The 13,414-nt window shown below is 36.4% G+C and overlaps 1 protein-coding gene across 1 annotated transcript in view; it reads right to left on the reverse strand.

Annotated features, from left to right (window-relative positions):
- The window catches only part of ildr1b (immunoglobulin-like domain containing receptor 1b), a 16,942-nt gene extending 7,351 nt beyond the window's left edge, over positions 1–9,591 (reverse strand). The window contains exons 1-5 of the mRNA XM_037686528.1: positions 9,528–9,591; positions 5,481–5,651; positions 2,450–2,599; positions 2,126–2,245; positions 1,881–2,027 (exon numbers count right to left, since the gene is read on the reverse strand). Of these exons, the coding sequence (XP_037542456.1) occupies positions 1,881–2,027; positions 2,126–2,245; positions 2,450–2,599; positions 5,481–5,651; positions 9,528–9,579 (640 nt within the window). The 5' untranslated portion in view covers positions 9,580–9,591. The remainder of the gene's footprint in view (positions 1–1,880; positions 2,028–2,125; positions 2,246–2,449; positions 2,600–5,480; positions 5,652–9,527) is intronic.
- Between the last annotated feature and the right edge of the window lie 3,823 nt (positions 9,592–13,414).

A 13,414-nucleotide genomic window follows, 5' to 3' on the forward strand; every position in this document is an offset into this window, starting at 1 on the left:
TAAAACAGCTACATTATAAAGTGATGTAAAATACTAAAAACAGGAACATGTCTGTTGGTTTATGCCATGAACTTCGCAGGTGTTTGAAGCCATTTAACATTTTATTTTATTTAATTCATTTATTCATTCATTTAAAAGAAACCAAACAAATTCATCAAAAAGAAAACATTGAATGAAAAGAGTGCAGAAAGAAGAAAAATCTTATATCTGCCCCTTATTTAAAAAATATAAAATAACTTTAAACAATCACTTAATCACTTTATTATCCACATTAAAGCTAGGAATAAAAAAACATGTTTTGTGTTAGCAGAATTTAATTCTAACTTTAAAACTTATCAAACATTAAAAAAACTTACCTCAAGTTGACTTTTTGGACATGCATGCATATATTTGTACAAACTGTACTTGAGAGGAGATTATTACAGCCTCATATAAAATCAATAATGATGATGATGTCGGAACTGGATCGGTATCGGCCGATATTTAGATTTAGATATCGGGATCGGATTGGAAGTAAAAAAATGTGGATCGGTGCATCCCTAGCAATTCGGGATAAAGTGTGCTGCTCAGAGACACCACAAGCTGTGCAATGACTGGGGATTGAACCTGGGACTTTCAGATCCTGAGTTTGCTGCCCTGCCTCTACCCCATCTCGGCCCCCTCAAGGGCCCAGAGTGGGGCAAATGAGGGTGGAGGCAGGTGTGGGTGTTTCACCTTTTCCACCCATATTTTGATGTTGTCTGTCCGGGGAGTTGAACCGGAGTTGACCGGCGACCCTCCAACCACAGGCCCACCCTTTCAAGCCTTTGCACCACTGCTCCCCCTAATTAAATTTAACTTGAATACTTATATTTTATGCTGCTTCTTAACTATTAACTGTTGTTACTAAACTTTGATTTGACTTCTGCAATACAAATAATTTTAACATCTGTAAAACATCTAAAATATTTTCAACGGTTAAATTGTTTAATTATTGTAAAAATAAAAACAAAAAATGAAAACTATATTTAATCATAATAATAATAATAATATTTACTTCAAAATAAAGATAATTATTATATAACGCTTCAAGATTATGAACATGACCAAACAACTTGAGGTTTATAAGTGGATGAAGTAGAATTAAATACCACTGGGACTTTACAAGTTTACTGTAGGAACAAGCCTAAAATACTTTTGTACTTTTACCATGGTGAAAGTTTAAATACAGAGGTTTTATTTGTTTAAGGCGGCACCGTTTTCTCGTTCTGGCCCTCGTCTGTGGAACCTGAGAAGAGCTGAAGGTGTTGATGATTTAAAGCAAACTCAAGACTTCTTTGTTCAATCTGACTTTTAGTCAAAATATTTATTCACATATTTTAGTGAGTCTTATGTTTATTGTAGTTAGATTTATTATACATCTAAATTAAACATGTTATTGAATTATAATTTACTTAGTTGTATACCCTAGTGGCTTGTTTTAATGGAAATAAATTTACTTTTATTTTTTCCATTACATTTATTTACTTATTCTGATGTGATTAGTGCATTGGTTTTATTACTTTTGTTTTATAGATGTGAATTCATGCTTTTACTATTCACACATATATAAATGTGACAGTTTTAACAGCAATCCTTTTTGTTTCATTTCTTTCAGACCATCTTACTGTCATTATTTTTAATCATTTTACAACTTATTACAGTTCTACATGTTTCTGCTTAAAGCTTTTTTTGTTTGTTTTGTCTAACTTTTTGTTTTTCCTTGCAGTAAAACACTTTCTGCTACACTTTACTTTACAAAATGTGCTCTATAAAGAAAGTTTGATTGATTATAGCTCCAGCATCAAGTTTCTGCCTCTGCTTCCTCCTGATGACTGGATGTAAACAAGTTTTTCCTGTACCTTTTTCTGGACAACAGCACGTCTGAGGACAACACGGGCAGCGGACGTAGCAGCAGCACTTCTGCGGGCAGCACTGACAGCAGCATACGCAAAACAGCATGATGAGCAGGAGGAAGCCAATGATAATCAGCAGCACGGTCAGCCAGTCTGGATTAGGGAACATGAAGACACCAGCACTGATCCCACAACAAATACGAGCCGTGCATTCAGTGTGAATGTGACACAGCTAACTGGAGAAAACTTACGAAACACAATGAGTCTGATTTCACGATCCGAGTCTCCTGTTGTGTCACCAGCAGCATTGATGGTGCAGAAATACATGCCGTTATCCCACCACATCACCTCATTTATGACTAAATCAGCCTCTGTTGACAGAAAATGGCTCATTAGCAAGCATGTGTCTATTTTTATAACTACAGAATTTGCAGTTAAATGCTAATAAAATACTCCCTTCTGTGCAAAACCAGTCTTTTTTGTATTTGTATGACCTTCTACTGTACTATGTTGGATCAACACGATGAAAACAATCAAGTCTTTTGAGGATAAAAGTTTCTTGGGCTCAAACTTACTGTTCTGAATGGTAATTTTGCGATTTTTGTACTCTACACCCAGCACGGGCTCATTGATGCCTCTCTTCTGGATGACGGTGCGAACGGTGCGCTGGCGGTCTGGGCAGTCATTAGTGGGATCCTGGCCCAGCTGCAAAGCTGCATGATAAGCTTCAAAAGCAGAAAAAAAGCAATAACACAGGCTCAGTTTATACAATTTTTAGTTCAATGTCAGTACTGCTTAATACAGATTGATTTTCTGTACTTATTCATGCAGTATAAATACCTTTACAATCAACTGCCGCTGATAAATTTATATCTTCGACAGAGAATTAAATGTATACAAAAAATAGTGTCTTGTGAAAGTATTCGGCCCCCTTGAACTTTTCAACCTTTTGCCACATTTCAGGCTTCACACATAAAGATATAAAATTTTAATTTTTTGTGAAGAATCAACAACAAGTGGGACACAATCGTGAAGTGGAATGAAATTTATTGGATGTGTCAAACTTTTTTAACAAATAAAAACTGAAAAGTGGGGCGTGCAATATTATTGGACCCCCTTGCGTTAATACTTTGTAGCGCCGCCTTTTGCTGCAGTTCCAGCTGCAAGTCTCTTGGGGTTTGTCTCCATCAGTTTTACACATGGAGACACTGAAATTCTGCCCATTCTTTCTTGTAAAACAGCTCGAGCTCAGTGAGGTTGGATGGAGAGCGTTTGTGAACAGCAGTCTTCAGCTCTTTCCACAGATTCTCGATTGGATTCAGGTCTGGACTTTGACTTGGCCATTCCAACACCTGGATACGTTTATTTGTGAACCATTCCATTGTAGATTTGACTTTATGTTTTGGATCATTGTCTTGTTGGAAGATAAATCTCCATCCCAGTCTCAGGTCTCTTGCAGACTCAAACAGGTTTTCTTCCAGAATGGTCCTGTATTTGGCCCCATCCATCTTCACATCAATTCTGACCATCTTCCCTGTTCCTGCGGACGAAAAGCAGGCCCAAACCATGATGCTGCCACCACCATGTTTGACAGTGGGGATGGTGTGTTCAGGGTGATGAGCTGTGTTGCTTTTACACCAAACATATCATTTTGCATTGTGGCCAAACTGTTTGATTTTGGTTTCATGTGACCAGAGCACCTTCTTCCACATGTTTGGTGTCTCCCAGGTGTCAAACTTTAAACAACACTTTTTATGGATATCTTTGAGAAATGGCTTTCTTCTTGCCACTCTTCCATAAAGGCCAGATCTGTGCAGTGTACGACTGATTGTTGTCCTATGGACAGACTCTCCCACCTCAGCTGTAGATCTCTGCAGTTCATCCAGAGTGATCATGGGCCTCTTGGCTGCATCTCTGATCAGTCTTCTCCTTGTTCCAGATGAAAGTTTAGAGGGACGGCCGGGTCTTGGTAGATTTGCAGTGGTCTCATACTCCTTCCATTTCAATATGATTACTTGCACAGTGCTCCTTGGGATGTTTAAAGCTTGGGAAATCTTTTTGTATCCAAATCCGGCTTTAAACTTCTCCACAACAGTATCTCGGACCTGCCTGGTGTGTTCCTTGGTCTTCATGATGATCTCTGCGCCTTGAACAGAACCCTGAGACTATCACAGAGCAGGTGCATTTATACGGAGACTTGATTACACACAGGTGGATTCTATTTATCATCATCAGTCATTTGGGACAACATTGGATCATTCATAGATCCTCACTGAACTTCTGGAGTGAGTTTGCTGCACTGAAAGAAAAGGGGGCCCAATAATATTGCACGCCCCACTTTTCAGTTTTTTATTTGTTAAAAAAGTTTGACACATCCAATAAATTTCATTCCACTTAATGGAATTAAGTGACTAAATAAATAAATGTAATTTATACGGATCGGGTGGGGCCCACACAGCAGGTGGGCGTGGACTAATTTTTTCAGTATGATGCTAGCGCATAACGGGATAAACCCACTAAGCGACAGCTCTTAAAGGGCGAAGCCTATATGAAATAAAACCTTCAGTTATCAAGCTCCTCTCTTGTGGAACCAAATTCCAGTTTCTGTCCGTGAGGCTGACACATTATCCAGTTTTAAGACTGGGCTTAAGACTTTCCTTTTTGCTAAATCCTATGGTTAGGGTTAGCTTGTTATGATGCTGTAGACTTGGACTACTAAAGGACAAATTGACCATCTTTTTAAAGATGAATGGTTCAAACTGAATAGTTTTCATTTGATACTACAGTATTTCTATTTTTACATGTGATTCTTGACCTGCCATTGTGTATCTGTTCTTCCTTCCTGTTCTTATCAAACCCACCCGGTCGAAGCAGATGGTCGTTTGTCCTGAGCTGGTTCTGCTAAAGGTTTTTTCCTCATGAGGGAGTTTTTCCTTTCCACTGTTGCCTTCATGCTTGCACAGGATGAGAGTTCTGTGATGAAGTTAAATTCAAAGCAGTCTGCTCCTCAGGTAAATAATGTTAAATTATTATTTTTATATATGAATGTTTCTGTTCAATGCTTGTATTGTGACTTGGCACTATAGAAATAAGCTGAATTGAATTAATATTCTGCTAATCTTGCATCAAGACACTGACCTTTGGAGACAAACAGCTTTACCTGGACAGTCGAGGTTTTATTAACATGTAAAAATGAAACACTGAAGCCAGCACAGTCGTTACTTCCTGTGTGCTTTACTTTTATGACCAACCTAAAATTTAGTCAATGAGTCTACAAACTCTCCAACATGATCAAAATCTGGAAACTCAAATCAAAGCAGCCACGTTTGATTTTAACTACTTTACAGATAACTGGATCTGTGTTTTGTTTGTGTCATATGAACACATTTCATATGTATCCTCCTCCTTTACACCCCTCATGTAACGTCCAGTGTTATGATTTGTTCCAGTGATGTCAGGGTTTCTGGTGTCAGTGATCACAGCTGTATTTACCTCTGTTACACCAAGCTGCAGTATTTTCATCAACGCTTGGTGGTTTTTAAGCATGCTGGTTAAACAACACTAAAACACATTCATGTTGCCCTCTCCTCCCAGTTACAGCCTTACCTGTGGAGTAGTAGTCCAGAATTGGGTCTTTACAGAAGGACTTGTACTTCCAGGAAACCAGAACATCTTGAACGGAGGCCGAAGTCGAGTAATCGCAGCGTATGATCACAGAGCCGAACAGCATGGTTCTCCTCTCAGTCTCTGGGACAACCACCTGAATGGACAGCAGCTCTGTAAAAATAAATAAATTAAATAAAGGAGGACGGTGAGACGAGATGAAGATGAAATTAGATTATTATTACAGATAATTAGAGTCTGTGTTTGAGTGTTTGACAAAAATCTGAGCAGACTGGTTAGTAGTTTACTACACACAATGTACTGTGTCATTAAAAACAATCAGCAGCCACCACCTGCATATTTGAAGGAACCTTTAATGGCAGGAAATTACTGCTAAACAATAAAAGTGTCAGTCCTGGTAAACGGGTTAGTTTAACACTTTACCACTTCTGAAGCAGCTCTTTGGTTATCAGACATGCAGCAGCTTTTCTTTCTTGGCTCATGAGGCTTAAAATAATTAGGTTGCAAAAACAATTAGTTTCATAATTTGTTTTTTTTAATCACCTGGCGCTGACTGGCGCAGGTGAATGCTAATGTTTTTTGCCTGTGTCTGTTACTAAAATATCTCGTGAACCCCTGGAAAAATTTTAATGCAAGTCTCAGAAGGTGTTCAATGAATGTGCACCTACGACTGATTAACTTTTGGTGTTGATCAGATTAAAGAGGCCACTACAGCTAATTGATATTAGCCCCAAAATACTGGCAGTACTCAGTCAGTGTTCCAGACTCAGAGCTAAAATTAGATGTGATGTTAGCTGACAGTCATTCAAAGAACATATTTAAGCTTTCAGTGAAGCAGGGGCACCAGATCGGTTTGTCGACCAATAACAGATCGATTATACCTTATAGCAAATCAATCAAAACTATCATATCAATCTGTTCATCATATTAAAAAATATATATTAAAAATTTAGGAGTAGATGGTTCTTTGCAACATTTGTAAATATTTTATCTAGTTTTATTCTCATCAACCTACTGCAGGTAGGTTATGCTATAAAGTTAATGTTAAAAATAAATCTGATTTTAATTATTATTATTTACTAACTTTATCTTATTCTTATTTAATTTTAATTTTTTCATTTATTTGATCAGATTTCCACAAACATCTTGACTCTGGCATAAAATGAAGTTCAGCTTCATCATAATCATCAGTTGTACTGACAAAACCAAAGGGATGTTATGGTATGGTATGGTATAAAGTTTATTCATTTTAAAAAAGTCCAAAACAATTCCATAACTATATAAAAAAAGATACAAAAGATTTTAAATGAAAGGCAACAGAAAGAAGAAAAAATCTTATTATATCTGCCCCTTTTTTCAAACAATTATTTCAATCATAATAATTTTCAAGTAACAGAACAAAATGAATAACTCTTTCTAATTTTTCTAATTCTAATACAAAACACACACTAAGCTACTTCATTTATATATATTTAACAATTCAGCTTTGATTTTTTTCTTAAATGTACACAATGTTGTTTTCAAACAGGAAGTCGGTCCCAGATTTTATCCTCTAATGGTGTCCCTATTGAGTTTGTTGATGCCTATAAATATTTGGGTATTTTGGTCGACTCACATCTCTCTTAAGCTCCACGTGGAAAACCTAGCAAGGAAACTGAAAGTTAAACTGGGTTTCTTTTTCAGAAATTGATCCTGTCTAACTCTGAATGTTAGGAAACACCTTGTAACTGTGACTTTCCTTCCCTCCATTGATTACGGTGACATTATTTACATGAACGCTCCTACAAGCACCCTGCAGATGTTGGATGCTGTCTATCATGGTGCACTAAGATTCATAACTGACTGTGATTATCGTACCCACCACAGCACCCAGTATTCACTGGTTAACTGGACATCATTAATTTCACACAGACTCTCCCACTGGTACATTTTCATCTTTAAATCACTTCTTGGTCTGCTGCCTTCATACATCTCCTCCTACATGTCTCTGCATGAGTGCAGCTACAGCGTGCGCTCTCAGGACATTATTACCTGCAGTGTTCCCTCAGTGAGGACTGAACTAGTCAAAAGGGCCTTCTCCTACTCCACTCCTGTTTCCTGGAATATCTTACAAAAAGATCTGAAGCTCTTGACCTTGACCTCTCTAAGTGGCTTCAAACATCTGTTAAGTTCATGGGAAAAACTAAAGCGGACATGTTCCTATTTTTAGTTTTCTACATCGCCTTATAATCGAGCTGTTTTTGTTACTTTTCCTTTTAATTACCATTTGATTTTCACTTGTTAAAAAAAATCTCAATTTGGATGCATTCTTTAAGATTGCCTATTGTTGTCTTTGCTGTCCACTGTTATCATCACTCTTTGTTAAATTCAGGTCTCTCTTGTAAATGAGTCCCCGAGGCTCAATGGGATTAACGTGCATAAATAAAGGTTATACAAATTACCAGTATAAGCAACTTAAAAAAAAAAAAAAATTTTTTTTTAAGTAAATCAGTCCAACAACTTTAGATTACTGGTTGTTTAATTACCTCTGACCATAACAGCAGGTCAAAGGGTTATAAATATGTAGAATATATTTCATATTTGTGGAGGGAAAAGCTGTAGAACAAAAACACAATAACAACTTTGCATTTTAGGAAATTGCAGCAGCCATTTTTTAAGTGTTTCCTAATAAATTATAGATGAAACAATTATTCGGTGAGTAGATGATTCTGCCGACAAACAATGCAGAAAGTATTCTTAATGTTTCTGCACATGCCTGTGTAAATACATAACATATTGCAGAAATGCAAATTTAGTTTAGAGCAAGGGTGTCAAACCCACTTACAAAAGGGGCCAAAATTAAAACCTTTTTCAAACTAAGGGCCAGTTTCAGAATCTACATTAACTCAAGTTAGACACCCAACATCTTTTCTTGGTTTCAGGTTCCTCAAAAGAGTTGGATTGGTCTCATTTGACATTCTCTGTTGCACTTTTGACATCATAATCAAAGATTACTGAAATAAAATTAAGTGATTAAAGTATTTTACATTTAAAATAACATCTTGGGGGCCAGATAAGATGTCAACGAGGGCCACATTTGGCCTCTGAGCCTTGAGTTGGACACCTATGCTTTAGAGGAACAAAAACTGTTTGTGCAGAAATAAGTCAATACTTTTTGGAATATTTACAAATATTTAGAGCTCGATGGCTCATTTAATTATTGTAGCCCGTCATAACATGTAAAGGAGGCAGGTGAAGCTATTGCTTGATAGAATGTTTCTTAGCAAGGTGTCTCATGAACTGTTCGCCAAATTTTAATGAAACGTTCAGAAAGTAATCATTGGTATCATTGAATACTCTGCTGATAGTCATCCTCAACACATGTTCAATCAATGCTCATCAAAAATCAAAGATGGCTGCCAAAGCTAAAAAGTTAAAATTAATGTAACTCAACATATAGTGAATGGAAATTAAAAAAATAAATGGTCACCATGAGGCAGACCCTCTTCAAAGATCCTCCAGGAACTTTTCTAGAGTTAAATATCATTTTACTGTGAAAGTCCAGGGACGATTAGGAACTTCCGGTTTGTAGTAAACAAACAGTGGCAGGTTAAAGTTTATAACTGTAGTGTAAACAAAGTTTCCTCCTGGGAAAATATTCCGCACACATTCACGTTGACTGGACTCCTGCGAATTTAGTTTCACTTTATTCTAACAATAAACTTTTAGCAGGTTCGTCTAATTCTGTGACCTTGAACCTAAAATACATAAACTTACAGTGGTATTAAAAATCAAATAAAACTGCGACATGGATTTAGGGTTTTGTTTTTTGGTAATCTAATACTAACTAAAGCTCTTGTCGTTTCTAACTGGGTGCAGTGAGTTGAACTTCAGGTGGAAACCAGTGGAGTGGTGTGTAAATAACACTGGGCCTCTTGTTTACTCTGCTCATCATGAACTTCACGTCTCTGCTGTGACTGAGCTGCATGAAAACACCTGGTTACAATCTTTACACAGAAACAAGTTTATTAACAGTGAAGAGACACCGACCTGTCGGCAGGTGCAGCAGCAGAAATGCCACCACTGGGATCAGGTTTCCCATCGCGGTTCTTCTTTATATTCACTCTGACTGTCAGCGACACGGAGTCTACAAAAATAATTCAAAATATCTACATGAAAGCTAATTGTCACACATGTTACCTAGGGACGACACGTTAGCTCGTTCCTTTACTCTTTAACCACACAAGCCGTAAAACTGACGATTCGTCCCCTCCCCCACCCAGCTTCAGGTGACATCATTAGCCCCGCCCCCTGCGGCAGGTGCAAAATGGAGGCGAAGGAGGAGTCACACAGGTAAAATATTGTTCACTTTTACTTCCGGTAAGTACTTTTACTCCCGAACTGCCTAAATTCACAATAATTTAAAGCTCTTATATGTATGGAAGCCCATTTCCGCCATGAAAGAAAAAAATAAAAGCCCAACAGGAAATCATAATTTCGACTTTTAAAGTCGTAATTATGAGAATAAAAGTCAAAATTATGAGTTTTAAAGGTATAATTACGGCTTTTATTCTCGTAATTATGACTTTAAAACGCAATTATGACTTCCTGTTGGGCTTTTATTTCATAGTGGAAATGAGCTTCGATACTAAATGCTACATAAAGTGGCGATGAAAAGATGTATACATTACATACCTTTATTTAAAAGAATTGATGTTTGAAGGCAGAGGGACATACACTGAATGAATGAATCCATGTGCTATGCAGGAAAACTACCGGTGTCTGACAGGAAGTTGCATCCCTGTCCGGCAAGGGACAAACTTCAAAAAATAAATTAGAAAAATCGAAATTATGACTTTAAAAGTCGAAATTATGAGTTTTAAAGTCAAAATTATGACTTTATTCTCATAATTATGACTTTAAAACTCAAAATTATGACTTTTATTCTCATAATTGTCTTTAAAACTCGTAATTATGACATTAAAAGTCGAAATTATGATTTTAAAAGTCAAAATTATGACTTTTATTCTCATAATTATGACTTTAAAACTAGAAATGATGACTTTTATTCTCATAATTATGACTTTAAAACTCAAAATGATGACTTCCTTTATTTTTTCTTTCATGTCGGAAATGGGCTTCCATTTATATGAAATTACTCATTTGAGTTTAAAATTAAACTAATTTATTTTAAATAAAAAAAACTCTGGAAAAGTATTAAGGCTGCATTTAAAATATGAAAATATGTTTTGACAATCTGTTTATGTGTGTGTACATGAACGTGTGTGTAAATGTGTGTGTCTTCCATGCATTGTATTTTGTACATTAAAGTTCATATAAAATAACAAACTGCAGCATTATTTTGCATTTCACCTCTAAATTCTGAAATAGAATAGTATAGTAGAAAGTAAAGAATAGTATAGAAAAGTAGTAATAGTATATTAAGTAGTCATAGTAGTAATATACAGTATTAGAAAAAAGTGAAACTGAACTTTTTAAAAGTTAAAAACAAACAGGTTACTGATGAAAAATAACTTTTATTTCTAATTTAGGGCAGCACGGTGGCGCAACTGGTAGAGCTGCTGCCTCTCAGCGAGCAGGTCCCTGGTTCAAACCCCGGTCCGGGGGCCTTCTGGGTGGAGTTTGCATGTTCTCTCCGTGCATGCGTGGGTTTTCTCCGGGTACTCCGGTTTCCTCCCACAGTCCAAAAACATGCATGTTAGGCTGATTGGTAACTCTAAATTGTCCCTAGGTGTCAGTGAGAGAGTGAATGGTTGTTTGTCTCGTTTGTCTCTATGTGTCCCTGTGATGGACTTTCGACCCATTCAGGGTGTACCCCACCCCTCGCACAGTGATTGCTGGACATGGCACCAGCGACCCCCGTGACCCAAAATGGAATAAACGGGTAAAGATAATGGATGGATGGATGGATTTCTAATTTATTTATGAATCTGAAATTGTGTGTGTGTGTGTGTGTGTGTGTGTGTAAATTTAGGTAATAAAAATAGTTTTGTGTGTTTCAACAGCCTGTTGATACTTTTATTTTTTTCAGCTGCCTCCTGGGGTCACTACTGTGGAGGACGTAATGTAACAAAATGAAATAAATAAATACATAGTAATGAAATATATAATTTAAAACTAATTAAATAAATAAATCACGAAATAAATAATTCAAAATGTACATTTCATTATTTAATAGTGTATTCAATAATTTAATTGTATATTTAATGATGTATTTAATACTTAAATGATACATTTAATTGTTATGTTTGTGCATTTATTTATTTCATTTAGTCACATTCCTTCCTCCATACCACCACAGCGTGCAAACACACCAAAGATTAGTGATAGTTTTCACCAAATGCTCTTCATGGGTCAACCTGGGCTCAAACCTGCAGAGTATGGGACCGCAGCACTGACCAACAATCAACCGCTGACCCCGCCCCCAGTGTTACAAATACAATTCTAAATGAATTAATTGACTATTTTACTATTTGAATTAAACATTAAGTTTTGAATCCAAAAAGACACAAATCTGCTAAAAGTGTTGTGATGCTAAAACCTTAAAGTTGGCCTGCAGTATTTTTGACCATAAAAAAAGATGGTGTGTAATAAGTGAAGTTCATAGTTTTTTATAAATAAAAATAAAAATAAATGGCTGTCATTGACGGTTAATGTGATCACTGCAAATGCCATTTTCAATATTTAATATTTAGATTTAAAATTAAACAACTGTTTCTTTTTCCACTGCATATTCAGTTTTCAAACTTACTAAAGTGAACCTTTAGCACACACAGATACTGAACAGACATTTTTTAAATTAAAATATTGATCAAAATGTCAGCAAGGACGTTTAAAACAAAACGTGCCACAAAGACAAAGCACACATATCCATCCAGTGTAATCAAACTATTGTTTTTTATTAGAGATGAGTCCATTCCTCCTGTGAACGTTGACGTCCCCTTCAAAAGTCTTGAAGCTGTAGAAAAGAGGATGCTGGGAAAATCTGACAGGAAAGCAGCTTCTATTATGATGCAAATTAACTCCCAGGATGCATCGTGTTCAACAAGTCTTGGCTCTTTTGTGTGAGAATATTTACATCTCTTATGGAGGGCATGGACACCAAACCAAGCCTGTCTGAGCTGAACTTTGGCACAGCTTTCTGCTCACTGAAGAGTGCTAAAAACACTTAGAAACTGTGATATCTGGCAACCCAGTTTCTTCATCTGAGCCAAAGAGGAACATGCAGTTCTTTTCAGTCTGGGCACAACACTTTCATCTTTTATTTAAAGTGATACATTCTTTTGCTTTGTGTCTTTCAACATTCAGTCATATTTTGATACAAAATTAATCATAAACTAGAGTAAGACACAAAAATCAGCTAAAATAAGGGGACGTGTTTAATTTCAAGATTAAAAAAAAGGCAAACAAAAAAGTTGCACATTATGAAACTGCAAACAAGCGACAGAAATACCATGTCTGTATTTCTGTGGTAAAATTCTGTTTAATTTGTCGTGTAGATTTATGAGTTATAGTAAAATAATTGCAGTCAGAGGATGTTTTATTTCCCTCGCTGCTCCAATGCTCTATGTTCGAGTAAAAACAGCTGAGGCTTTAGGAGATGTCTTTTATTAAAAAGTATCTAAGCAGTGCAACAATCTGCAGAACAAAAACTCAAGGTGCAGTACTTACAGTCACAAAATGAAACATGAAAATGTAAAATAACAACCCTGAATTGCGGAGGACCGAGGCAGAAGGATTGAAACTGGAGGCTGCACCAGACTATTCTGAAGTTGGCAAATATTAAATATAAAAAAAAGCATCTTGGCACTGATGGAAGACACTAAACAAATTCAACCAAACAGGACAAAACAAATACAAAAGTATAATTTATGGACAAACCAGAAGACTACATGCACGTTTATTTCTCTGGTTAG

Source organism: Nematolebias whitei, chromosome 13 (genome assembly GCF_014905685.2).
Source record: "Nematolebias whitei isolate Nwh7 chromosome 13, NemWhi1, whole genome shotgun sequence".
NCBI classification, from domain to species: Eukaryota; Metazoa; Chordata; class Actinopteri; order Cyprinodontiformes; family Rivulidae; genus Nematolebias; species Nematolebias whitei.